Source organism: Spinacia oleracea, chromosome 1 (assembly GCF_020520425.1).
Source record: "Spinacia oleracea cultivar Varoflay chromosome 1, BTI_SOV_V1, whole genome shotgun sequence".
NCBI lineage: Eukaryota > Viridiplantae > Streptophyta > Magnoliopsida > Caryophyllales > Amaranthaceae > Spinacia > Spinacia oleracea.
Window position 1 is genome coordinate 30517305 of NC_079487.1, and position 24982 is coordinate 30542286.

Here is a 24982-nt window from a genome sequence, read left to right on the forward strand (position 1 = left end):
AATCATGAGAGTGACAAATGGCTAGAAAACAAATTTCTTTTTTGACGGACAAATGGCTAGATAACATCAATTGGTGTTAAAAGTTAAAACTCAGCCCCTTTTGCCTAAGAAACTTCCTCATGCAAATTCCTTGGCCTTTCCTTCTTTGTTCTTCATCAATTATGGTTATTTTTCGGTCTCCTTTCGAAATCTTCAACAAGTTATAGCTAGATTTTTTGGGTGAAAATAATGGTTTGCTTCTTCCTATTTGAGGTTATCTGCAATTTCATGTTTTGGCTTGTTGGTGGTTTTTCTTCCACCGTCCCGCCGCCTCTTTTGTTTGACCGATCTCTCTTCATCGGTGGTCTGCCGTGAAGACTAGATCTTTGACCCAGTCGGTGGTTCATCGCTGCCGCTGCTGCCCCGTCCTTGACGGGTTGTTCCGTTGAGTTTTTGATGATGTGTTTTGTTGGTCTTGCTCGGTGAAGGGTTGTCGGTGTTGTTCAGCCGACACCACTGCAGTAGTAGCTTCCTCTAGAAGCTTGGTTTCTTTAGTTTTTTTAAATTTATTTCCTGTACTTTTTTTTCTTTTGTATTTCTCTTTATCTATTGGTTTTTCCCTGAGACAGGGAGACCATAGATATGTTTACCTTTCCTTTATAAAAAAAATATATAAAAAATAAAAGTGTTAAAATGAAAAAAATATATTTACTCCATATCAATTGAAGAGTTGTAGTTCCACAATTGCAAGCGGGTGAATTGAGAAAATATTCGGAGCTATGTTAACAAAGATATCAATTATTGCTGCGTGAATGACCCTTTAATTTTCTCTATTTTTCCTTTTTTTCCCCTTTTTTTCCGTCTATTTTTTATGTTTATTTTTCCTTTTTCTTCAGCGGGCTAAGTCTTTTGGGGGCCCGGCCTATCTTATGAAATTTGTTTGATTTGGTTTGGGCCAAGTTTGGGGGTAGGCGGGGCCGGGTGCAATTGGGAGTTTTTAGACGTTTAAAGCTAACTTCCTCTCCAAGCTTTTTCAGAAGTTTTAAAAGACGTTTAAACATAGCTTACTTCTCAAGCTAACTTTCTCTCCAAGCTTTTTGAGAAGTTTTGAAAAAAACTTTCCCCCCATAAATACTGTTCCATCTTTCACAATAAATAGGCACACAAAATATACATATAACACTTTCACAGTTTTAAAAGACGTTTAGAGAGAGCTTACTTCTCAAGCTAACTTTGTGTTCCAGTTCAACTAAGATTCCCTCGCTTACATTATCCTTAAATTCTTTATCTTTTCTTATTTTAAACCCTAACAACTTCAATTCTCTACCAAATATGAGTGTACTTGCTATAAATAGATTTTATGACCCCCCAACCACGAGAAAGGAACTTCCCCTTTATAAACCCTCCCCCACCACTCCACTTTTACCCACAAACAATTCACCACTCAAAGAAGTTTCTCTCCACTTTTACCCATAAACAATTCACCACTTTCACTCAACGAGCTAACTTTCTCTCCAAGCTTCTTGAGAAGTTCTGGAAAAAAAAACTCCCCCCCTCCCCCCAATAAATACTACTCTATCTTTCACAATAAATAGGCACACAAAATATGCCATAAGCCCGACCCGTATTATCCCAATGCTAATCGGGCCAACTCGCCCTCACTGACGCATAAACCAGAGAAATTGATCAATATTGCGAAATTGACCCGCATTTTTATTTCTTCTTCGGTGGATTCATTTTCACTTGGAAGACTATTGATTACTCCAAAAGCTTCAAACTTTGTGATTGTTATGCAATTTCCAGAAACTGGTAATTTCTATTTCTTGTTTTTTTCATTGTTTCAATTTTAACTATTGAAGAAATAATTTCAGAAGGATTTTTGATACAGTTTGTTATTCTGTTTAATGATTTTTTTTTTGTTATTGTTAAAATTTTTCTTTGAATTGCACAGAATACCAGATAAATTCTTTGAATGATCGAAATTGATTTGATTGTGAGAGTGCATAATTAAGAAAATGGAGTTCTAATTTTTTGTGATCAAGTGATGGTTTTATGACCTAATTAGACAATGCAAAAGACAATTTCAATTTAATTGGTGATTAATTGCAGGGAACCTTTATTGAATTAGCGGGCAAGTCATGAACCTACCCGTAAAACTGTAAAGTGATTTTGATAAATTTGTCATTCAACGTAAGCTTTCAGTAGAAGTGGATTTTGATTCGGCCTAAAGTTAAGAGTATTTTTCATTTTGACTGATGACTTTTAGTGTTGGACTGTTGAATAGATTCTAATTTACCTGTCTCACAATAAGTTTCTGTGTGAGGGTAAGACGGGTGCACGTAGGAGTTTCTGGGTTGATAGATAGTTGCTTCTATACGTTCATAATATACATCTAAAAGGACGAATAAGTGTAAATTTTTTAGTTTTCACATAGAAAGATGCACGGATAAGAGGAAATGCGAAAGGAATATAACCTTCAAAATTAGAATTTCGTGTAAACAAGAATTTCCACAGGGTGGGGGTGGCGGTTGGGTCACTAAATTCCTGCATTTGATGGGAATTAAGTGTTTAAAGGTTATTTTCTCATTAAAAATATCCATAAGTTTATGATGAGTTAATAGGAATTTTTCCAAGGAGGGGGAGGGGGGTTGGATTACTAGAAACGTCACATGATCATTTTGAGAAATCTCAGAGCTGGAGATGGTTGCTAAAGGAAGTTCTAGTGAATTGGTCGTTTTAGATATCAATGTGCTTAAATGTCATTGCTTGCATGTCGGAGTAGTAGACTTAAATATTCTATTAGCTTCTTTTTTATATAGTCTTTTTGATGTTGGCTTCAGGGGTGATGAAAGGTGTTTATACATTTTAGAAGGATTGTTGATACAGCATTGGGTTTATTTGTTGGTTCCGCATCTGCAATGTATTTACAAAAGGTTCTGAGAAGACCTTTGTTGAAGAGGACTTTTGCGTCTTCTAATTCTTCATTAGCGATGAGCATGGAGGATCAACTGCGGATTCAGAAGGAGGCAAACATAGGTGTTTTATCAGGTGGTTTCTTGTCTGCAGGCAGTTTATCCGCTAAAGATTCAGCTACGAGTGACACATATTGCAATGGATGGAAGGTTCAGCAGCTTCCAACGGCTGACAAGTGAGTTGACGAGCTAGATTTTGTCTTCATTATTACTGGATAGAGCTGTGTGTGTGGGTGTGTGTGTGGGGGTGTGTGTGTAAGCTCCCAAAAACTTTGATTCGTTTATTTATTTTTATTTTTTATGTTTGATTGTATTTGTTTTACAAGTGATTTATTCCATTATCACATGTTGATGCGTACATGTTTTTCTTCACTCATTTTCCTAAGTCGTTTTCATTATGTAATTTGATATCATGATTTTGATAGTAAACTATGAAGAATTATCCAATGTCATGGTCTCATTCTCTTGTTTTCCTCCTATTTCATAAACCCCAGGTCTAGCATAAAGAATTAAAGAATGCTAGTATGGTGCTTATTTCTCTTTTGACTAGGTTTATAAATCTTGTTAATTCTATCTACTATTACTTCGGTTTCAAAATTATCATGTAATCTTCATTAGGGTAATTGTAAGTGGATTCACCCCCTATAATGGGGAACTTTGTGGTCCTTGTGAATGTAATTCAGTAGCTATCCTGTTTGGATAATTTATGCTACACTAACTACTGTTTGTAACTACTTTTCTGGGGGTCTCAACTCTGTTATTTGTAAACTATTTTTCTTCCCATGGGTGACCTTATGACTCTTTTACCCACCTCTTACAGAGTTACAGGTGTTGCCTTCTCCAAAACCTCACCCCGTGGCGCCTCCATTTGTTGACGACTTGACTTATTGTGCTTCCTTATCTATTTGACTTGAAAGAATAGAAACAAATGACTAACATAGAGCATTCCATAACTTGAACAGATAGCCTGTTGGATAGAAACTTCTGACCTGTACCACCAATTACATTCTTCAATAGCAGAAATAAAGTCTCTTTCTGAAACTATGCTTTCTGTAACTAGGGTCTTATGTCTTATCCCCGTGCATCATACTGGCAGAAAGCTAGTGACTTAGTTATTCAGGTTCTTTATATTTTTATGCAGAGGTATGATAACCCTAAACATAACTAACTTATTCTGTAATTCCACCTCATCCAGTTGTAAAATTATAAGAACGAACATTTCAAGGAGAAATGCTGCTGAGGATGTGTTGAGCTCATCCACTTTTTTACATGGGAGACACAGAGTAGCTGTAAGCCCTCATGATGCCTGTGTTTTGCAAACTCGACACTACAGTTCCCAGTGCAATGATAATTACCCCAAATATAAGAACACGGTATGCAGAGTCCAATGTTTCACACAATTTGGCTTTATAAGATTAACCTATGATTAATTGGACCCCCCTTTTTTCGCTTTGTTTTCTGTAATTGCTTAACATGTAATCTATTTCAGTGCAGCTGCTGGAAAGGATACCAAAATATGTGAAGATAGTAGAAGTTGGTCCCAGAGATGGCCTGCAAAATGAAAAATACATAGTACCTACTGATGTGAAAATTGAGTTGATAAAGATGCTTGCATTTTCCGGTCTGCCTGTTATTGAGGCCACTAGTTTCGTGTCACCAAAATGGGTTCCTCAAGTAAGAAACTTCTCTTTGATTTGGTTTTGTAATCATTGCTTATAGGGTTTCTTGCCTGGTGTACGATTCCTCTCCTTTAGGCTTCTGGCTATGGGTTTCCTTTGGGGACAGGGCCCAGGAGGTTCAGTGCTGTGATCATATAAAAACTTCTTTCCTGTCATTTTTTTTCCCATTGTTCTTTACTTCTGAACCCAGCTAGCGGATGCAAAGTTTGTAATGCAAGCTGTCCAAAATGTACAAGGTAGCAGGTTTCCTGTATTAACCCCTAATCTTAAGGTAACCTCTTTTCCAGTTGCGCATACAAATTATCAAAGGGATAGTTTTGTGAGAGACTGATGGTTGACATTGATATTCATGATCCCATACAAATAGGGTCTAGAAGCAGCTGTAGCAGCAGGTGCCAAGGAAGTAGCTGTGTTTGCTTCGGCTTCAGAGTCCTTTTCAAAATCAAATATTAATTGCACTATTGAAGAGAGTCTGATCCGATACCGTGATGTTGCTAGTGCTGCAGAAAAGTTCTCTCTACCTGTCCGTGGGTGCGTATCACTGTTCAGATTTATTATTTCATCTTTTTGACGGAAATAACGTGTGGCTAAGCTTGTAGAGTACATCTGTTTTTAATTTTGCAATTTCTCTGCTTGTTAGCCAACTTTCACGGCAGCTTTCTTATCTGTATTGGATGTGATATTTTTGTGTGCCAAATTTCCCTCCCTTGAGATTTGTTTTGTTCACATCACAAACAAAGAAAACAGTGTCTATCCTTTGTAGCAAATAGATCATCGCAAGACCATAGACTTGCTCAATAATCAGTATGACCTCCTCTTTGGTTAGTGGCATCATTGAGATTTTCAGGTTTCAGGCGGTGTATACTTTAAAATGCCAACTTCTCTTGGGCTTATCAAGTGTTTACCTCTGAGCTTGTGCATTAAACAATATTTACCTTTCCCTTAGTTTACTGTTTGTTATTTTAAATTGATAATATACGAAGTATTGCATTTAACAGATACATGTAAATAGTTAGTTCAATTATCATTTCATCATGTGAGTAGCTAGATCTGTTTCTAGGGTTGACTCTTTATTCATGAACTCAAAGATGTGTATACTCTGGAAAAAAATTGTCCTGTGGATTGATCGGAAAACAAATTGAGTTTTAAACAACTTTAACACCAGGACCAACAAAAATAGGATGTACTCTAAAAGATACTTCCTCCGATCATTTTTACTCGCAACGTTTGTCACTTTTACACATGCCAATGCACAACTTTGATCATTAATATCTTTAATTCCCTTTAAGCAAAAATTATAAAAAGTTCATATTTTGAAAATACATATTAGGGCGAATCTAACAAGATCCCACATGACTATGTTTTATCTGACATATAAATCACCAACAATGGTCAAAGTATAATAGGTGAATAGTGTAAAAATCACAATCGTTACAAGTATTAAAAATCGGAGGAAGTATGAGTTAACAGCCCTGTCCTTGGAAATTTGAGATTGTTCTCAGAAAAAAGTATGGAAAGTATACAGCGAAAGAAAACCTCTTCTTCTTCTGACATTTATAAGAGTGCGCATACCACAAGTTTGACATGTTGATGTCCTATTATGTGGAGTAAAGGTGGAACAAAATTTTCTGTAGTAGTTTGTGTAATTTGCCTGTGATTGTGGTTGATGGAGAATTGATAATCTTCAATGATTGAGAATCTGAGATGTTTTTAGCACTCTATGACCCTACTTTTATGTAATTGCAATACTTTTCTGTCAAGAAAATTTCCTCCCATCTACAACTGAGAAATATGTCTGTCTTACTCTTATTTCTGTAATAACGTCACAAGTAATGCATATTCTAGAGAAGAACCATGCTTATACTTGAAAATTTTCTCACAGATATATATCATGTGTTGTCGGGTGCCCAGTTGAAGGAGCAGTTTCAACATCTCAAGTAGCATATGTTGCTAAAGAGCTTTCTGACATGGGCTGTTACGAGATTTCTCTTGGTGACACTATAGGAGTTGGGACTCCAGGTAGGGCCTTCAATTCTTGAAATTCCCACTTTGATGATTTTTGTTGAATCATCTGTCACATTACATAATCGTGGGTTTTGTTATTTGTTTTTTGTTGAATTTGCCTCCATTATTGCAGTGTTGTAGTCTGATCTTTTAGCGTCTAAGACATTTGGAGCTTATAGTAGAATGGGTACAAACAACTGAAAATTTCTCACATATCTTTGATAAACCTGTTGATTAAGTTCATTTTTTTCAAGTTTTTCCAGTTAGTCCATTATCTATCATCAGTTCTCAGTCACAATACCCATTCATCTATAAACTCCACATTATCTGTTTTTATGGTGATCTGGAACTGGTATACTTGAGGAAGTCATGGGACTTAAATGGAAATTTCTTGTGACTACTAATAATTTCCACCAAAACTGACTAAATTCCTTGGCTTTACATTATTTTTTTGGTACATTATTCTTTCCCTGAACTTGAGTCGCACTTTCACATGTATTCATCAAGCTATGTGCCTATATCACATATAATCAACAAAAAAACCTTGCCATGGTGGTGATAGAAGTTCCTATGTACCTTGATTGGAGGAAATTGTGGTGGACTGCAACAGTTAAGCTGTTATAATTTATTTACTCATTATTTTTCGGGGTGGAAGGAGGGGAAGAGCATGTGAAACCTCTTGTTGAGTCTGCAATAGTCTGGCTCTGTCTCTTACTAATATTCGTCTGACCTTTGGTGGTCTTTAAGATCAAAGTTAATGGTTGTTTCTTACACTCCCTCTTTTGTTTTATGCCTACCAACCTTTGGTTACAGTGTGTAGTAGCGAAAACTGTGGGTGTGAGAGAGTATATTAACATTAAGAAATGGTGGAGTGTATATATTTATGTGGAATAGAGCATCGGTATATATTTATGTGGAAGTACTATTCAAAATGAATCTAGTTATAATGTTTCTAGATTGTAGATCTCTATTTTATTAAATAGAATGGTTGTAATTGGACAAAAGAAAGTCAACAAGGACGGTTTAGACAAAGAGGAGGGGGTAATTGACTGAAAAAGCCCTAAGTGAGGCAAAAAGTTTACTTATTGGCCATTTTTGTTCTGGTAAAGGGGCTGTCAGATTTGAATTGTGAAGAACTAAGGAAAGATAGCAGATTTACTAGAAATTTTGAAACAGGACACTCAAACAAGAGATTTTTGAAGTAAACTTTTCCAGAATCATACCTTTTTAAGAATTCTACTGGCTAAATGCTCAATCAAAGCACCTCAATAGGTTTTATATGAGAAAATGGAAAGAGAATTATGTCCGAAAAGGAGGCACTGTGAGATAAGCTTGTGATTGATGACCATTTATCGTGCAGATATTTAGATGTGTTTAGTTAGTATTTGAATAATGCACATATATCTGTTAATAGATAACTTAGATTATCTGTCAATTAGATGGATTTTCCCCTGGAGAATGTTTTGTACTTTTATCAATCCACTTTTATTCTAAAGTCACTAGAAAACCAGCAGATGTGTCAGTAGCAAGTTTCTTGAAGATCATTATCATGAACATGAAGCGGTCTTCTGGTCTTCAACTCTTAACACTTAATTTCTATTTTCTTTTCTTTTTGTAGGGCATCATTTTGCTAATCTTTTCTTGTCTCTGTTTAGGTACTGTTATTCCAATGCTTGAAGCTGTTATAGATGTTGTCCCTATTGAGAAGCTTGCCGTCCATTTCCATGACACATACGGACAAGCTCTCTCAAATATTTTCCTTTCTCTCCAAGTAAGAAATCCCTTCTCATTTAGCTGAGCAACGCTTGGAAACAGATCAAGAAACTAAAATTTTCTTACTTTGCAGATGGGTATCAGTGCAGTGGACTCGTCTATTGCTGGACTAGGTGGCTGTCCGTATGCCAAGGGTGCATCTGGTAATGTAGCCACCGAAGATGTTGTTTATATGCTGAATGGACTTGGAATTGAGACTAAAGTCGACTTGCAAAAGCTCTTGTTGGCTGGAGATTTCATTTGCAAGCACCTCGGCCGTGCATCTGGTTCAAAGGCTGCAACTGCTTTCAGTAAAACGTTTGCTCATGCATCTAAGCTGTAAGATACGCACAACTATATTCCTCTTTGTAAACTGTATTTATCTTCTCTGACTCGTTCTCTGGATCATTCGTATGTGTTATTATATATTCATGTTATCACTTATTTGATGTGATGTGCTGTTTTGTGTGATGGAATATCCTGTTCATATCCTATACTGGTTTTTCATACTGTTTTTCAGTAACAAAGAAATTGCTACTGTGGATGGAATGATTGTGGGGAGGTTGCAGAGTCATGGAAAGCTATGAGAGTTATGTTAGGTTGGAACAAAAATCATTTTTTAGGAGAAATTTCTTTTTTCCCATTTTTGGTCTATTAAGTGGTAAAAATATTTTACTTGAGTGAAAAATAGCTTTCATTTTGGGTGTTAAAGAGTTCTCGATTTTACTTAATTATGGGAAGGACGCCATACTTTAATCCACATCCCTTTAACTTCCCCTTCCTGGCTTCTCCCTTCTTCCATCCCGTAACATAGCCTAATAAAACACAGAGATACATCCTTTTCGAATGTTGGTTGTTTTGATGAAGTTCGAGAGAGGAGTTGAGGGAACAACTTCAACCAAGTTAGAGAAGCAACTTTGTCCCGGATAACATGTAGAAAGAACTTCATTTCTATTTTATTTTTTTTGTTTTATTTTGAGGGAAACGGCTCCGGCCACCAGCTTTCATTATTAAATCAAAGAAAAATCAGATGCAAGAACATCCTTCACCATAACAGTGTATAAAAAGGCGCGCCTATGCTCTAAGGCGCAAGGCGTTTGAAGTGTCTGAACGAGGCGATTTTGATGAGTCGCATCTAAGGCGCAAAAAGGTGCGCCTAGGCTCTAAGGCGCAAGGCGTTTGAAGTGTCTGGACGAGGCATTTTTGATGAGGCGTACCTAAGACGCAAAAAGGCGCACCTTGAGGCACACCTTCTAAGGAAAACACCATTTTTTCAAATTTTTTTTTTAACTTTTCATTAGGGCGCCTGACTTCAATGAGGCGCGCCTTAGGCGCTGGAAACTCCAAATCGCCTAGGTGCACCTTGAGCCTTTTTATACATTGCACCATACTTGGACAATCCCCTATCACACTCTTTAGAAACAAAGTGAGCTAAGATGAGTCATAGTATAAGCCACTAAAATGGTTTCTCTATAAACATGAACAAAATTAATAGAATTAAAACAACTACTAATTGATTGTACTCCGTATTACTCTAACAATCATACCCAGATATGAGTCATCTCCTGCTTCCCATTTCAAAGTTTTTATGTTATAATATTACATGCAAATGCACTAATGACCTGCAAAATGCGAAACACCTATAAAGGGGTAGAGAGTTTTAGCTGACCTAAAATCTTCTGAAGCATCAAATGCAACTACACAAAGAGAACATTGGTCGAACATTAAATCAAATGTCCTAATTTTAGAGATTGTCAAAAGTGACAACCACCGCAATAACTCAACCCTAGCCATCCAAATTCCTTTTCTTTTTTTTACTTTTACTCTTTTTGTCCCAAAATTCATTAAATCATTTTGCAAAATACGAAATATGTATTTAAAATAAGTTATTTATTTTTCAAAAAATCAAAAACAAATTGGAATTATAATAATATTAATGAACAAACTTCAAATAAAGTTACAACAAAATTATAATAAGGAAAATTTGTCATAAATGACCTTTTAAAACACAAAAAGTTGTGACAAATGACCTTTAAAAAAAAAGTTGTGACATAGGGCCCAATTCGTTTTTTTGTTGTGAATAAGGACCAAATGCTATTTTCCGGTGGTCAACGCCAATTTTTCAGCGTTGACCGACACGTGACGTGCACATGTTCATTTTTATTACATTTGTTTTTAAAAAATTACCTCCAATCCCCCCCCCCCTTACATGACTTTCTAAACCCACCCTAGCCAGAAAACTCCTTCCTAAACCCCCCGCTTAATAAATTCCGACAACCACACAACTCTCCCAATCACCTCCAAAAAGGGCAGAAAACGGCGTTATACGCTTCCCCGACCAACATCTAGACCCCTTTGCACGAGTTCCGTCCTACTCTTATACCCCAACACCACCACTTATCTTTTTATACCATTTATTCCGATAGTCATACCCATCTAGTACTCCCCACAATATACCACGTTACTTGGTCATTTAACACTTATACATATCACGTACTTTATTAAGTTATATATGACTTTTACGTGCTTTCAGAACTTCTTAACCCGAAGTGGCCGGGGTAAGGAAATGTTCTTTTTTTCAAGATACTCCCGAGAACAGATTTAGTAGAGCGGGGTGGGTCTTGTAGCTCAACGAATTAGAGCACGTGGCTATGAACCACGGTGTCGGAGGTTTGAATCCCTCCATGCCCACAACCGACCCCAAAGTGAAAGACCTTTCCCCTTTCATACTAACAAATCGTGATCAGGATTGTCCCTCCGCACCCGTAACCATCTACAAAATTCATTCTCATCCCCGCCACTCACGATATGTACGTTACCCATCTATAAAACAAAATTCATTTTCGCTCCATCAGCCACCCGTTTATCCAAACCCATCTTAAACCCCACCCTATACTCGAGTTTTTTTTTTTTTTTGTAGGAGAGTTTTTAATTTTAAAACTCTTTTTAGAGTATTTGACGATTTTTTTTTTTTTTTGATTCAAGTGCAGAGATAGACTCTAAAGAAAAGCAAACAACAAACAGAAACGAAAAATTCAGAACTGAAACTAAGGAGGAGCGAGACGTGGTAAAGCCACACCCCTTACATCCTCTTCTAAAATACGATTAAGCTCTATAGGAATGTTATCTAAAATATGGAGCCTGCTAGCTTCCGAGACGCCGTGATTTGCAAGCCAATCCGCCGCCCTATTACCCTCACGAAAGACATGAGTTATTATCACTTCCCATCCTTCCTCATCAATCATTCTTCTGCACAGGTTCAGTTCATGAGCGCAGCATCCTCTACCAACTTCCTTGCTATTCAGAAATTGAACGCAAGCCAAATTATCCATATGAATTTCAAGTTTCTTGATTTCCACGTTCTTAGCCAGCTCCAACCCTTTAATTAATGCCAAGACCTCAGCCTTGAATGCCACACAGTGACCAAAATATGCCTGGTATGCCGAAACCAAAGTACCTTGGTGATCTCTGATTACACCTCCCCCTCCTGCTGGGCCTGGAACACCCCTGGCTGAACCATCACAATTGAGGGCATACCAACCAATCTGTGGGGATTTCCATCTCACATATTTCTGCACTTTGGTTATCTTTGCTGTTTTTTCTTCATCAGCTGCTGCACGCAATGCCTCATCAACTCTAATCTGTAGAAAGGCACCCACATCTAGAGGCATGACAAAGTTGCGGTTGAAAACATGGCTGTTACGCCATCTCCATGACCACCATACTGTTGTGCCAAAGTACGTAGCCCAAATGTCACCATGATTTGCTCCACCCCCACTGCAGTTGAAGGAGAAGGAGATCCAGTGCTTCAAGTGAGCTTGGAAGAAGGTAGGGTGGTTAGCAGGCCCCCCTACTTTTTTCCAAATGGTGCGAGCCGCAGGGCAATCTCTTAGAATGTGCAAAGTAGTCTCTTCGGCCTCTCCATAGATAAAGCATTTAGGGTCATCTGTCATCTGTCTTTTGAACCTGTTTGCATTCCCTAAGATACGATCATGGCAGGTTAACCACAAAAAAGCTCTTGCTCTTTGTTGTACAGGAGCTTTCCATATGATATCCCAACACTCCTCGTCTACCACATCTGTTTCATGTCTCATTATTTGTAGAGCAGATTTAATCGAGAATTTGCCCTTGGTAGTTCCTTGCCAATAAACCAAATCACCCACAGATTCATCAACTCTAAGTTCAAATGACTGAATTTGCTTAAGGGTGTCTTGGTCTAGGTAATGTGCAAACACATCCCATTTTCAACCGTCATTAGTTGCCCACATTTCCTGGACCGTTGCACCACTCAATTCTAACGGTATGGGCTGCGTTACAAGGTCGCATAAGGGCTTTTTGGTGGCCCATTTATGATCCCAAAACAAAGTTCTAGCTCCATTACCAACTGCAACTCTTGTGCCCTCTCCCAACACCTCAGCATTCTCCGTGATTCCCAGCCACACGTTTGACATTCCTGCTTTAGGGGTGAACATATCTACATCACACCTACCATTGCAATATTTTGAGCGGAGCACCCTTGACCATAGAGCTTGCGGTTCCGTAAGAACTCTCCACCCAAGCTTAGTTAAGAAAGCTGAATTTGCCTGACGTGCTGACTGTATGCCAATGCCCCCTAACTCTCGTGGTTGCTGTAATTTCTCCCACGAGATTAGGTGTGTTCCTTTCTTTTCATCATTACCTCCCCACAAAAACCTTCTAGTCTTTTTGTCGATATCATCACAAATGGACCGTGGAACTTTAGCCGTTTGCAGTGAGTAGTATGACAAGGAGTTAATTGTAGATTTGGCCAAGGTAATTCGACCCGCCAAAGAAAGATATTTCGACTTCCACCCCGATAATCTACGATCAATTTTTTCACAAAGATGGCTAAAGGTTTCCTTGGTTACTCTACTAGTGATCGTAGGCATCCCCAAGTACATCCCTAGATCATCTGTTCGGTCCATTCCAAGGGCAGAGCTGATCTCTTCTTGTTTAGCTAGTGGAAGATTCTTGGAGAAATAGACTCCTGATTTTGCCAGAATCACTTTTTGGCCCGAAGCTTTGCAGAACCGGTCGAGGCAGTCATGAATAACTTCAGCGTGGTCAACATTAGCCTCCGCGAAAAGTATAATATCATCCGCGAAAAATAAATTTGATAAGAGAGGACCATCGCGACTAGCTTTGATCGGCTTCCACTTTTTCAGAACAATAGCTTCCTCTATAGTTTGGTACAACCGTTCCATGCACATGACAAAGAGATATGGGGAGAGAGAGTCACCTTGTCGAATGCCACGACTTGGATTGAAGCTATGGGATGGCTCTCCGTTCCATAAAACTCTAAGGGATGTCGTTGTCACACACTCCATGATGACATTCACCATGAGGAGTGGGAGGTTCATTTGAAGGATGGTGTCTCTAATGAACGACCAACGAAGCGTATCATAGGCCTTCTCGAAGTCTATCTTGATTGCCATGAGACCTTTCGAACCTTGCTTTCTTCTCATTGTATGCAACACCTCTTGTACTATGACAATATTGTCAGTTATTTGCCTACCCGGAACGAAACTCGCCCGTGTGTTAGAAATCAGGATTGGCAAAACTGGCTTGAGTCGATTGATTAGCACCTTTGTTATCACTTTATAAATGACGTTGCACAGCCTGATGGGCCGAAACTGAGAAGCGAGTTCTGGATGATCTATTTTAGGAATCAACACAATATGTGTTTCATTCAGTTTATCAGGAATGCCCTTCCCCTCAAGGACTTCAAAGACTAGCTCATACACCTTTGAAGCTACGAGCTCCCAGTTTTTTTTTGAAAAAACAAAGCTTGGAAACCGTCTGGACCGGGAGCTTTAAGGCTTCCCATTTGTTTAACTACTAACTCCACTTCTGGTTTGGTGTAAACTTTAGATAGATGAGTCCAATCACTCGTAGACAACTCTGTAAAGACATCTTGTGGAATGCTAAATAGGTCTGAATTGCCTTCTTCTGTGAACAGTTTCGAGAAGTAGCTCACAATGTGGTTCTGGATTTCTGATTTCTCGTTAATCCATTCACCATCATCCCCCTTTATTGCAGTAATTTTATTTTTCCAACGACGTACAATCGTATTCATATGAAAGAACGTAGTGTTTCAATCTCCATTCTTCAACCACTCTACCCTCGATTTCTGGTACCATAAAAGCTCCTCCCTATCCAGAATCATATCAAGCTCCCTTCGAATCTTTGCCTCTAACTTTAGAAGACCTCTATCAGAACGAGAGGAGAGAATTTTTTGGAGCCCATCCAGTCGTGCTAGTAGTAGCCTTTTTTGTTTGAAAATGTTTCCAAACACTTGTTTGTTCCAAACTTGCAACTCCTCTGATAAATATGCGGTTGGGATTAGTGCAGTTTGGTTATTCCACTTACTACTTATAAATTCTGTGAAATTTTCGTGTGTAAACCAAGTGGCCTGGAATGTAAATGGACGGTTGATTAACTGCATTGGGGCAAACCCATTAGGGGAAATAAATATGGGGCAGTGGTCCGATTGAGTGGCCGGTAGATGTTTGGCTTTTGCCCTTTCAAAACGGAGTCCCCATTCACTGTTGCATAAGGCTCTATCAAGTCTACCACTATGCCTTTTTCAGGAGTGTGTCCACGAGCCCAAGTATGGCTTGCTCGTGTGAATTCGAGCTCAATTAGATCCATATCTTCTATCCACTCATTGAATCTTGCAGACCTTCTCGTGGTTTCATAGCATGAAGAATTACGTTCAGAGGGAAACCTTGTGTCGTTAAAGTCTCCAGCTAGAAGCCAAGGACGATTATGAGTATTTGACAATTTAGTTGTCTTATTGGAGTAATTTAATGATAAACAAAATGTTATAATATGTAGGTTAGTAGTAAAAGTTGATATCCATAATCAATTAGATGAAGGAAATGTGAGGCGGGAGAGTTCAATCTAAAATCCATCATTGCCTTGTCACCCGTTGCGGACACATTTTCTATCCGCATCACCCACCTAATTAAACATTCCGTCCCACTTGGTGTGGTTGTGTAGGGGCCTTCCAAAAACTCACCCACCGATAATTAAACTGACATTTCTATATGTGATAAATAATCCACACTTTACCTTCGATTAACTTTCGTATATACTTTTTCCGACCCTTTTGATTGCTCCATAGCTAGAATTCACTTTATTAAAAATTGAGTTTAAAATGTGCACATGAGTTGATAAAGTTGTCATATGAAGAGAGAGATAAAGAAGAGCAAGTAGGGAATTTTTCCGTTTAATGTATGGAGTAATCTCAAAGGGACATCTCAAATATGATTATGGGGCAAATAAGGTGATGAAGTGAGTATTGGATAAATGACATGTGAAAGAGTAGGGAATTGATTTTTTTGAGATATACATCATCCTTTTTTATATAGATGGAACATACTCTTTTTCACACTTTAAGAAAAAGGAATTAAACTTCTTTAATACAAGAGTAATAATGAAAAGAGGTTCTATTATTTTATTTGGCGTATGACTGTATGAGAGATTAGTAGTTAATAAAGAGAGTAAAATAAGGGTGAAATGTCGAATCATAAAAAATAGTTTTTCATTTATAGTGTGTTGCAAGTATTGTGATTTTTCTATTTTAGGAAACTATTGCAAATAAAAAGAAACAGAGAAAATACTATTTTATATATTTTTGTAAATAATAGTTGCAACTATTATATTATGCTCCATCTATTTCATAATGATGTTCCAATTTTTATTTTTCATGTTTGACAATGCACATTTTGTATCATTTATATCTCTAATTTTACATTAGCAAAAAAGATACAATTTTACTACGCACTGTACATATCCCGTAGTACGCATGCATATCCATTTGGAACAAACATACACTCTAGTATATTTATTTTTATTATAGCTTTACTGTTAAGAAAATCAAGAAAATATAATTTTTGAGCAACCAATTAAAAATACATTTAATACAGCATATGTATTTCATAAGTTAATTTAGTCCTAAGTTTTTGTTAAATATCTTATTGTTAGCTAGTTACCAAATAAAAGGTGTCAAATGAGTACATTATTCTTGTAATGTACATATATTTTGTCAATAATAGTTTCCATAATTTATATCTTTGTGAAAAAAATAGAAGTCATTATTAGCTTTAAAGTAAATAGTCAATAGAGATTATTTTATACCAAATATTCAATAATATAGATCGTGTATTTAGTAATACAAATGATATACATTTAAGCATTAAAGATAAAAAGTAAACAAAAAAATGCCACGTATCAACACCACATTGAGGTACCCTCTCTTTTCGTATAGAAATGTGTGAATTTAAGAAATTAACGTGTATACAACTTCTTAACAAATGAATGTAAAAGATACTCTGTAACATTTAAATACCTAACATAAATTTTGATATTAATATGATCGACTACTTAACATAAATATATCGAGTATATTGTTTACATTCACTAATTATAGTTACCATTTTATCTTTGAGATCAAATTGTTATTTACCTTCTTTAATTAAAATTTTGACATTATTCTATAAATATATTCTATAAATTTGGTTGAGATAATTTAAAAAAATATTTATTTATATTAAAAGAGAGACGAATCATAGAGTGACATTTATTATCACTACATTGATTTCCTCTCTTTTATTATAATATATAGATAGATAGTGAATTGTCGTAAAACTTGCATCCGAATTGAACTGGGGGTGTGGTTTCCGAATCCATCCACAGATTAATACGAACTATATATTAGATTCAATATCCGGGTTTTTTATTATCATCAATAGATTTGGTAATTTCCTACACTATGTATGGCCAGTACCAATATTTATTTACTACAATTGATGGTTCGTCAGTTATGTCCAACCTGCCATATTTCGGAAATAAATTTAGAATGAGCTATTGTTCATCATCTTCTTCCTTATGAACGCAATGGTCATCTTTTCCTTAGCACTCTCATAGTCTCATGACCTCAAAGTGTCGAGGAATAGTTGTGAACTAAACAAAATGACAAACTACACTACCGACTATTTGTAGATCTAAAACAAAAAATACACTTAATTTGCAGAAAATATATTTAAAAATTGAGAACCAAATATTGATTCATGCCTAATTTTTTCCCACATTATTGGTTTGTTTTTTATTTTCACAAAAACAAAATAACTGATTTTAAATACATTTTTCATCCTTTATAAAAGGAAATTTAAAAAATTCGAATTTGTGTTTTACCACCTAAAAATCTCAAAAGTTTATTTTATCACCTAAAAAAATAAAAGAGTTCATTTTACCACGTTTTAACGGGAAAGCTAACGGCACCGATTGTGGAGCCCACAAATTAAGTTTTCCCCCAATTCTTTACCCAATTTATGCGATTTTCTTCTTTACTCCTCCTCATTCAATTTTTCACCTTCTTTACTCCTCTTCAATTCTCACCACCTATTTTGCACTTCAAATCTCTAATCAAAGTACAAACTATGTTATACAACATGCTTAAAAACATCGGGTATTTTTGCAAGGGAAATTTTACACTAGCCGTTGAAGTGGGCCCAATAACAATTCCGTCAAACTTTGCTATTGAAAGGTGGTAAAACAAAAAAAAAAGGTGTAAGATTAAAGTTTGAGAATTTTAGGTGGTAAAACACAAATTCAGATTTTCTGTAGGTGGTAAAAACACACACAAAATAAAAATAAAATATATCCTTTATAAGTTCTATAAAGAATTTGGAAAAAGAAAAAAAAAAAAAAAAATTGTTTTTTGGATGGCTATCAGTTTCACCAAAATATTATGGTGGTTGTCATTTTTGACAATCATCTTAGAATTGGATATTAGAGCATGAACCATAGCAAGCAATAACTTTTTACTTTTTTGTTTTGCCACATCAACTTCTCAAGCTAAGATACAACCTCTCACCATAGTAAATTACAACCTTTTTGATTTTAGGGGATCACACATCTATTCTTATCTCACAATGAGATTGTTTAAGAGCACTTGAAATTTACAAAGCTTGTAGCTCTAGAGAGCTAAATGGTTCTACAAAGCTACAAGTCATATTTTGCCACAATGGTCCTTTTATAACGCCATTGCTCATGCTCTTATAGCACCATTGTTTATGCCAAACAAGGGACAGATAAAATTGATGAAATTTCCATCTTCATCTCTACATTTATCCATATATGTTTCTCATACCAAACGACCCTTAAGACTCCCGACAAAATTGGGATAAGGGGTTGGATGTACACAATTAATCTTATGCAGATGATATGGGTGATAAATAGTACGGAGTACTCCATACCCTTTTCTGATGCAGAATACAATGATTGACTTATTATATACAATAAACAGGAGGTGCTTTGATGAGCCAGTTTTGTATTAATGGTTCCTTTAGACATGGAATTGCATGAAGAAAAGACATACAGCTTTTGTTTGTTTACCTCTACTTTGAAAACACACTGCACGAATCTAGGAAAGCATCTTATGATGTTCCTCTTCTGTATGCAGCAACTGTAGACGTTTGATACACAATAATACTCTCTTCGTCTTTTAAAGATTGATTTAAATCACACTTTTCACTTTGTTAAAAAAGAAGGCAAAAGAAAAACAACTGGGATGATACTTGATAGTCTTGTCTTTTTGCTAGACATGTGAAGTCCACATACTTCCCCGTTCGTTTTACTCGCAACGTTTGTACTTTTACATTATTCGCATATTATACCTTGATTATTGTTGGTGATTCATAGGTAAGATAAAACATAGTCATATGGATCACGTTAGATTCGTCTCACTGTGTATTTTCAAAATATCAACTTTTTATAGTTTTTGTTTAAAGAAAGTTAAAGATATTAGAAGTTGTAAATTGACATGCGTGAAAGTAAGAGTAAAAACGAACGGGATAAGTATTATAAATCGTATAAGACAAACTCATAGGGGTGGACAAAGAAATTGGAACAAGTTTTTAGGGACGGAGGTAGTATTAAGTTGAGTGTGCTTGTGTGAGGCTAAATGTTACTCCACAGTTAACTGTTTGCCACTTAACACTGGTTAGAATGATTATACTTTGGATTAGTTATCTCTTTATAGGTAATCCGAAAGAGAAGAGAACAACTTTACAGACAGATGATTAGATGAAAATCCAAACAAGGAAGAAGCCAACAAAGAAGGACGAAAGTAGCAGAAAGAAGTAAGCAAACCAATGTCACTGAAATTGATTTGTAAAGCATAAAATGTCTTCTTTTAGCCATTTTAAGTTCGAAAACCAGCTATCTTTTTGAAAGGACTGGAGAATAATAAGGACATACTTAGAAGAATCCAAGTGATGGAATAAGAAAACAATGATTTAGCATGAAGCAAAAGATTTGGAATATTCTTCAATCTTCACCTACCAGTGAAATTAACAGCAAGTATATACTTTGGCAATAACATCATCATAATGCTCCTCTATTTTTTGCCGTATTTCGTACTCCCTCCGTTCCTAAATAAGTGTCCACTTTGGACATTTACGCGGGATTTAATAAAACTGAATTGTGTGTAAGAGGTAATGATTGAGCATGTTTTTTTTTTGGGAAAGGAAAAAGTAGATAATTGTTTATTGATAAAGTACAAATAAAAGTGGAAAAGGCTAGAGGTACACATGGTGTACAAAGGCATCTTGCACACCACCACTCATATTTAGACACCTCAAATAATCCACTGAAAAAAGAGAGGGAAAGCAAAACTAAAAAAGAGATTTTGGGCGGTATTTTTTCACACTGATTTGCGCCATAACACTCTTGCTGAGCGGGATAATTTGGTTGAGCGCCAAAAACATCACCTCTCTCATCTTCTACGTTTTTTATTTCTGCCATTAATAACCAGAAAAATCTTTCCTTCCTTCTTTTTTTCATAAACTCTTTCCTTCGTTCAAATCAAATTACTAATTCGTTCAAATCAAATTACCAATTCATCAATTTTCCCCCAAATTTTCTGCTTCATTTTTTTTTTCTCAAATTGGCTCAAACTCGATTAATTAAGGATTTAATTTTCCCAATTATATTTTTTTCTCAAACTGGGCTTGAATTCGATTAATTAGGGATTCAATTTTCCCAATTATCTTCTAATTTTACTCACAGATCTTCTTTGAAACCTTGAATCAAATGATTTTTTATTCTTGAGTTTATCCCCAAATTCTAGGGTTTCTTGAAGATTTTGGAGCAATTTATTTTGCAAGAATCCGAAAATTGGCGATAGATTTTGGTGTGTTTCTACGCTCTTCGGCGTTTTGATCGAAGGATTGATCGGATTTTGGTCGGTGATTTGGTTGCGATGCTTGGGTTCAAGATTTTTTTTTTCGAGAAATTAGCCTTACATCAAGCAGATTGGTTACTTTGGCTACTACATGGGAAGTTAGGCATATCGGACTACATAAGGTACTATGCCTCTCTACTCATCTGTTCTTAAGCTTTTTATTTGAGAGTGTGTTGTTGAAGGTGCTTGTGTTGTTGAAGGTGCTTGTGTCTCTCATAGGTTTGGTTTCAACCACGCACAATTTATTTTAGTTTGGTTTATTTAATTGATCACTATGCAAAAGCCAAAGAACAGTCTTAGTGATTGTCCACAGGGTTCTATATTTGAATAAGCGGGTCAGTTAACACCCTATTTCAATGACTACTTGAGTAAGCTTACTGTTGATTCTTTCTCTATCCACAACAAATGTTTTCACTTCAGTTTTACCATTTATTCTAAATATCCGTACTGCTTAGAAGTGGGATGATAAATATGGGATTGGATTGTTAAAGGGGATTCTTTTGGTATTGAGCAGGATTTCAGTTAAAGGGGGGACTGTGGCACTGGCCTATTTCCAGGTACTCGACCTTTGATTAATCCCAGCTTCTTATCAAAGTAGTAGTAAGCTAATAACCGGTGTTAATTTGAAAAGTGTCGTAATGTCTTCAATTCATGAATTGAGAGTGATTACATTCTTTACATGAATTGCATATGCTTCACGAGATTTTTGTAACCCTGTGGTTTTCGGAAGAGCAACTAGTTGTGATGTTAATAAGATGGCAACAGCTCTTTATCATCACTCATCGGTAGGTACCAGGGACAAAGAAGTTTAATTACAGTATGTTTAAAAAATTCTTGGCTTCACACATTTATTACTGAATATTTTGGCAGGTTTCTCAGAAGATTGTGTTGTTTGTGCTAGTTAAAATTCTCGTACCTTATAATGCATAATAATCCCCCTAGGCCCCTATGGCAGTTTACAGAATTCTTTAATTACTTTTCTATATGACTATTCCTCAAGATTCTGCATTTTTTTCTTATCAACACACTGTATGCAGTATATTGACTGTGTTTTGTAACTGTCTTGATTAGAATTTAGATATTGATACTTCGTTTGACAATCGAGAGTAATTGTTTGTCCAAAATTGTTTCTTTCTTCCTATTATATGGAGATGTACCCAAATTTTTTGCAATTTATCCGTCTCCAAGTAATTGTTATTATTAAGTACTTATAATTTCTTTTTTTTTTTTCTTTTTTTGCAGGTTAATGTTCTAAAATTCTCAAACTGAAAACTGAATGTGGATGAGAAATGACAGATTAAGAGTATTTATGTTTCAATTTAGTTTAAGCTACTGTATATTTTAGAATTTTGTCTTCAAGGATATTTGGATGGTGTACTTGATTCACTTTTTGGTTCGTAAGTTTTAGAAACATGTAAAACAATGTTAGTTATTTATCATCCAATAGAATTTTGTTCTTCCAATTCATTTGTGTTTGTAGAATGAGTTTTTTTAGTTTACAAGTTATTTATCATTTACCATAAAAATTAAGTTTCTACGACACTATTAGTGAGCTCTTGCGACGCTTTTAGTGTACTCCAAAAGGTACGGTAGTGGAAAACGTGAATTAGATCTCTGGCGGCGCTTAAAAGCGTAGTAAGTCTGTAGCGACGCTAATCATAAGTTTTACCTATGCAAAAGAATAGCGTCGTAATAGGGGGTAGCGGCACAGGCAAACAAAGCGCTTTTGAAAGCGTCGGTAAAAGCACTTGCGGCGATTTTATGCGTCGTAATAGACATTTATAAAGCGTCACTAGAAGCCTTTTCCGTACTAGTGAGCTAGATTTAAATAACTAACTAAGTTTGACTACGTTTACACGAGATCATTTAACTTTTGAAGAAATTAAATTTAAATAAAACCAAACTCAAGTAAAACAGATACGTTATTTCTAACATTTTCATAAACATCTAAGTTGTTTGTTTCTTGTTAAAACGCAAAATGACGACCCACCACCAAAATTTGAAAACACAATGTTAAAACTTTATTTATGATGAAAAGGATCATTTCACCTTTTAAAAAAATCACATTCAGAATTCTCAACCTCGGTAAAATTAGATAAAAATATGCTTGTTTGCAATGACTTACGTGTTGATATCCCTTGCTACAATGGTCACTACTCTACTGATATAACATATACTCTAACTCTGTGTGCCAGTGTTCGATTCTTGTCAAGAGCAAATAAAACAAATTTTTAATTGTGACAAACCATTTTTATGGGATCACATTGGTCATGAAAAGATCAAATTGTTGATGTTTTTCTTCACCTTTAACTATGATTTTTTAAGTTTAAAGATATGAGTATCAGTACATGCATTTTCTTTCATCATCCATCGACGAATCATATGAGTACATGCATTTTTTTTCAAGACATAACAACAAGTTTTCTGATGAAGCTACACATGATAATTAAACTCAAAGTCTAAACTTCATTGTTTACAACAAATATATTTTTTGAAAAATCATTATATTATTCATAATATCTGAAGCTTAAACTACATCTAATAGTTTTTTATATGCAAAAGATTGTTCGTTTCACGCATCTGTCATTACAGTCCACATCATATATTGTCGAAATATCATATCGTTACTGCCATATAACTGGATGAAAATATAAACAAAATTGATAAAATTTATGAATAAACTCACAAATGATCCCATAAAAAGATTCAATACATAAAGAAAGAAGTATTGTTTATTATGATTCCGTAAATACTAAAAAGAAACCGTAAAAACAATAATAACATAAAACAACAATTGCCCAAAGGAAAAAAAAAGATCCACATGTAAAGGATCGAACGCAGGTCTAGGGTAAGTGTAAAGATGATCATATAAATTTCGTTGTAACCAGTTTGGCAAGGGGTATCAGCACATCCATTTGTGCTAGAAAATATATAATATATTTGAGATTTTGAGAATATAGATAATGTTTTATAAGCAGCGAATGTTTAGATTTCATAATACATAAAATGATCCCACATATTAAAATACATACTTATAAAATTTAATTTTCATTGAAAAAACACGCGGAGTACTTCCTAGTAAAAATATAATTAAAAAAAGCTTTTTTTGCCAATAACCCCTTGTTGAATTAGGACCGAATATTGTATTATTATCTACGATTAAAAAGGATGATTTCACCTTTAAAGAAATCTTATTCGGAATTCTCAAACTCCGTAAAATTATATTAAAAAGTTTCGTTTGAAATGACATATGTGCTGATCCCTCTTGCTAAGGGGGTCACTACTACACTGCTATAACATCTACTCGATCTAACTGCGAGAACCCGTGCTTGATTCTTGACTAGAGAAAAAATAACCAAATTTTTAAATGTGACAAACCAAATTATGGGATCATTTTAGTAATAAAACATCAAACTTAATATTGAATATTTTTTTCACCTTTAACTATGATTTTTTGGTAAATCGTTATCTTTATAGGGACTATCTGATAATTAATTTACCTCACTATCAAAAAAGAGTTGGTTGTTAAAAATATAATTTATTTTTTAAAAACTATATACTACATATTTTTTTGATTACACAAAAGCTTACAATAAAACTTAATGATACCAGAAAATGTTTACCAATCTCCAAATGAAATTTTTATTACCGTATGTCTAAACCTGTAAAATAGTTACGTTATCCAAAAATCTAACTCCGTACGTTGTAAATGAATTGTTTAGACCAAACTTCGAAGAGTTAGCCTTTAATTACTAAGTTTGGCTAAGATTACACAAGATTATATAACTTTTGAAGAAATTAAATTTAAACAAAAATAAACTCAAGTAAAATAGAAGTGTAACTCCTAACATTTTCATAAACATCTACTGAGTAAGTTGTTTACTTCTTGTTATAATACAAAATTATGACCCACCACAAAGATTAGAAAAAATAGCTAGAACACATGAATGTGTTATAATATTATCTACGATTATAAAGGATCATTTCACCTTTACATAAATCATATTTAGAATTCTCAAACTCGGTAAAATTAGATTAAAAGATTTATGTTTGCAATGACTTACATGCTGATACCATTTGCTACAATGGTCACTACTCTACTGATATAACATATACTCTAACTGTGTGTGCCAGTGTTCGATTCTTGTCAAGAGCAAATAAAACAAATTTTTAATTGTGGCAAACCATTTTTATGGGATCACATTGGTCATGAAAAGATCAAATTGTTGATGTTTTTCTTCACCTTTAACTATGATTTTTTAAGTTTAAAGATATGAGTATCAGTACATGCATTTTCTTTCATCATCCATCGACGAATCATATGAGTA

The 24982-nt window shown here is 35.4% G+C and overlaps 1 protein-coding gene across 8 annotated transcripts; it reads left to right on the plus strand.

Annotated features, from left to right (window-relative positions):
* Positions 1–1577: 1577 nt before the first annotated feature.
* LOC110801250 (uncharacterized) lies at positions 1578–22112 on the plus strand. Of its 8 annotated transcripts, none has more exons than XR_008926462.1 (13): positions 1587–1788; positions 2820–3127; positions 4147–4324; positions 4446–4625; positions 4821–4901; positions 4998–5161; positions 6513–6649; positions 8290–8405; positions 8481–8725; positions 19438–19551; positions 20541–20776; positions 21169–21211; positions 21897–22112. XR_008926462.1 is itself a non-coding variant. In XM_022006590.2 (11 exons), the coding sequence occupies exons 2-11, from the start codon at positions 2898–2900 to the stop codon at positions 21921–21923; spliced, it is 1401 nt and encodes a 466-aa protein (XP_021862282.1). In that variant the 5' UTR covers positions 1578–1788; positions 2820–2897; the 3' UTR covers positions 21924–22112. The 8 variants fall into 8 exon arrangements, 4 of the variants coding, with proteins under 4 accessions (XP_021862282.1, XP_021862284.1, XP_021862281.1 ...); XR_008926465.1 differs by having other exon boundaries at positions 19452–19551; XR_008926463.1 differs by lacking the exon at positions 21169–21211.
* The last annotated feature ends 2870 nt before the right edge of the window (positions 22113–24982 follow it).

Bases quoted from the DNA above. Each gene is read 5' to 3' on its own strand.
- LOC110801250 (XM_022006589.2), top strand. From the start codon at position 2,898: ATGTATTTACAAAAGGTTCTGAGAAGACCTTTGTTGAAGAGGACTTTT. The intron at 4,325-4,445 runs GTATGCAGAGTC...ATTTCAGTGCAG, and splicing joins ACCCCAAATATAAGAACACG to CTGCTGGAAAGGATACCAAA. The intron at 4,902-4,997 runs GTAACCTCTTTT...CCATACAAATAG, and splicing joins TATTAACCCCTAATCTTAAG to GGTCTAGAAGCAGCTGTAGC.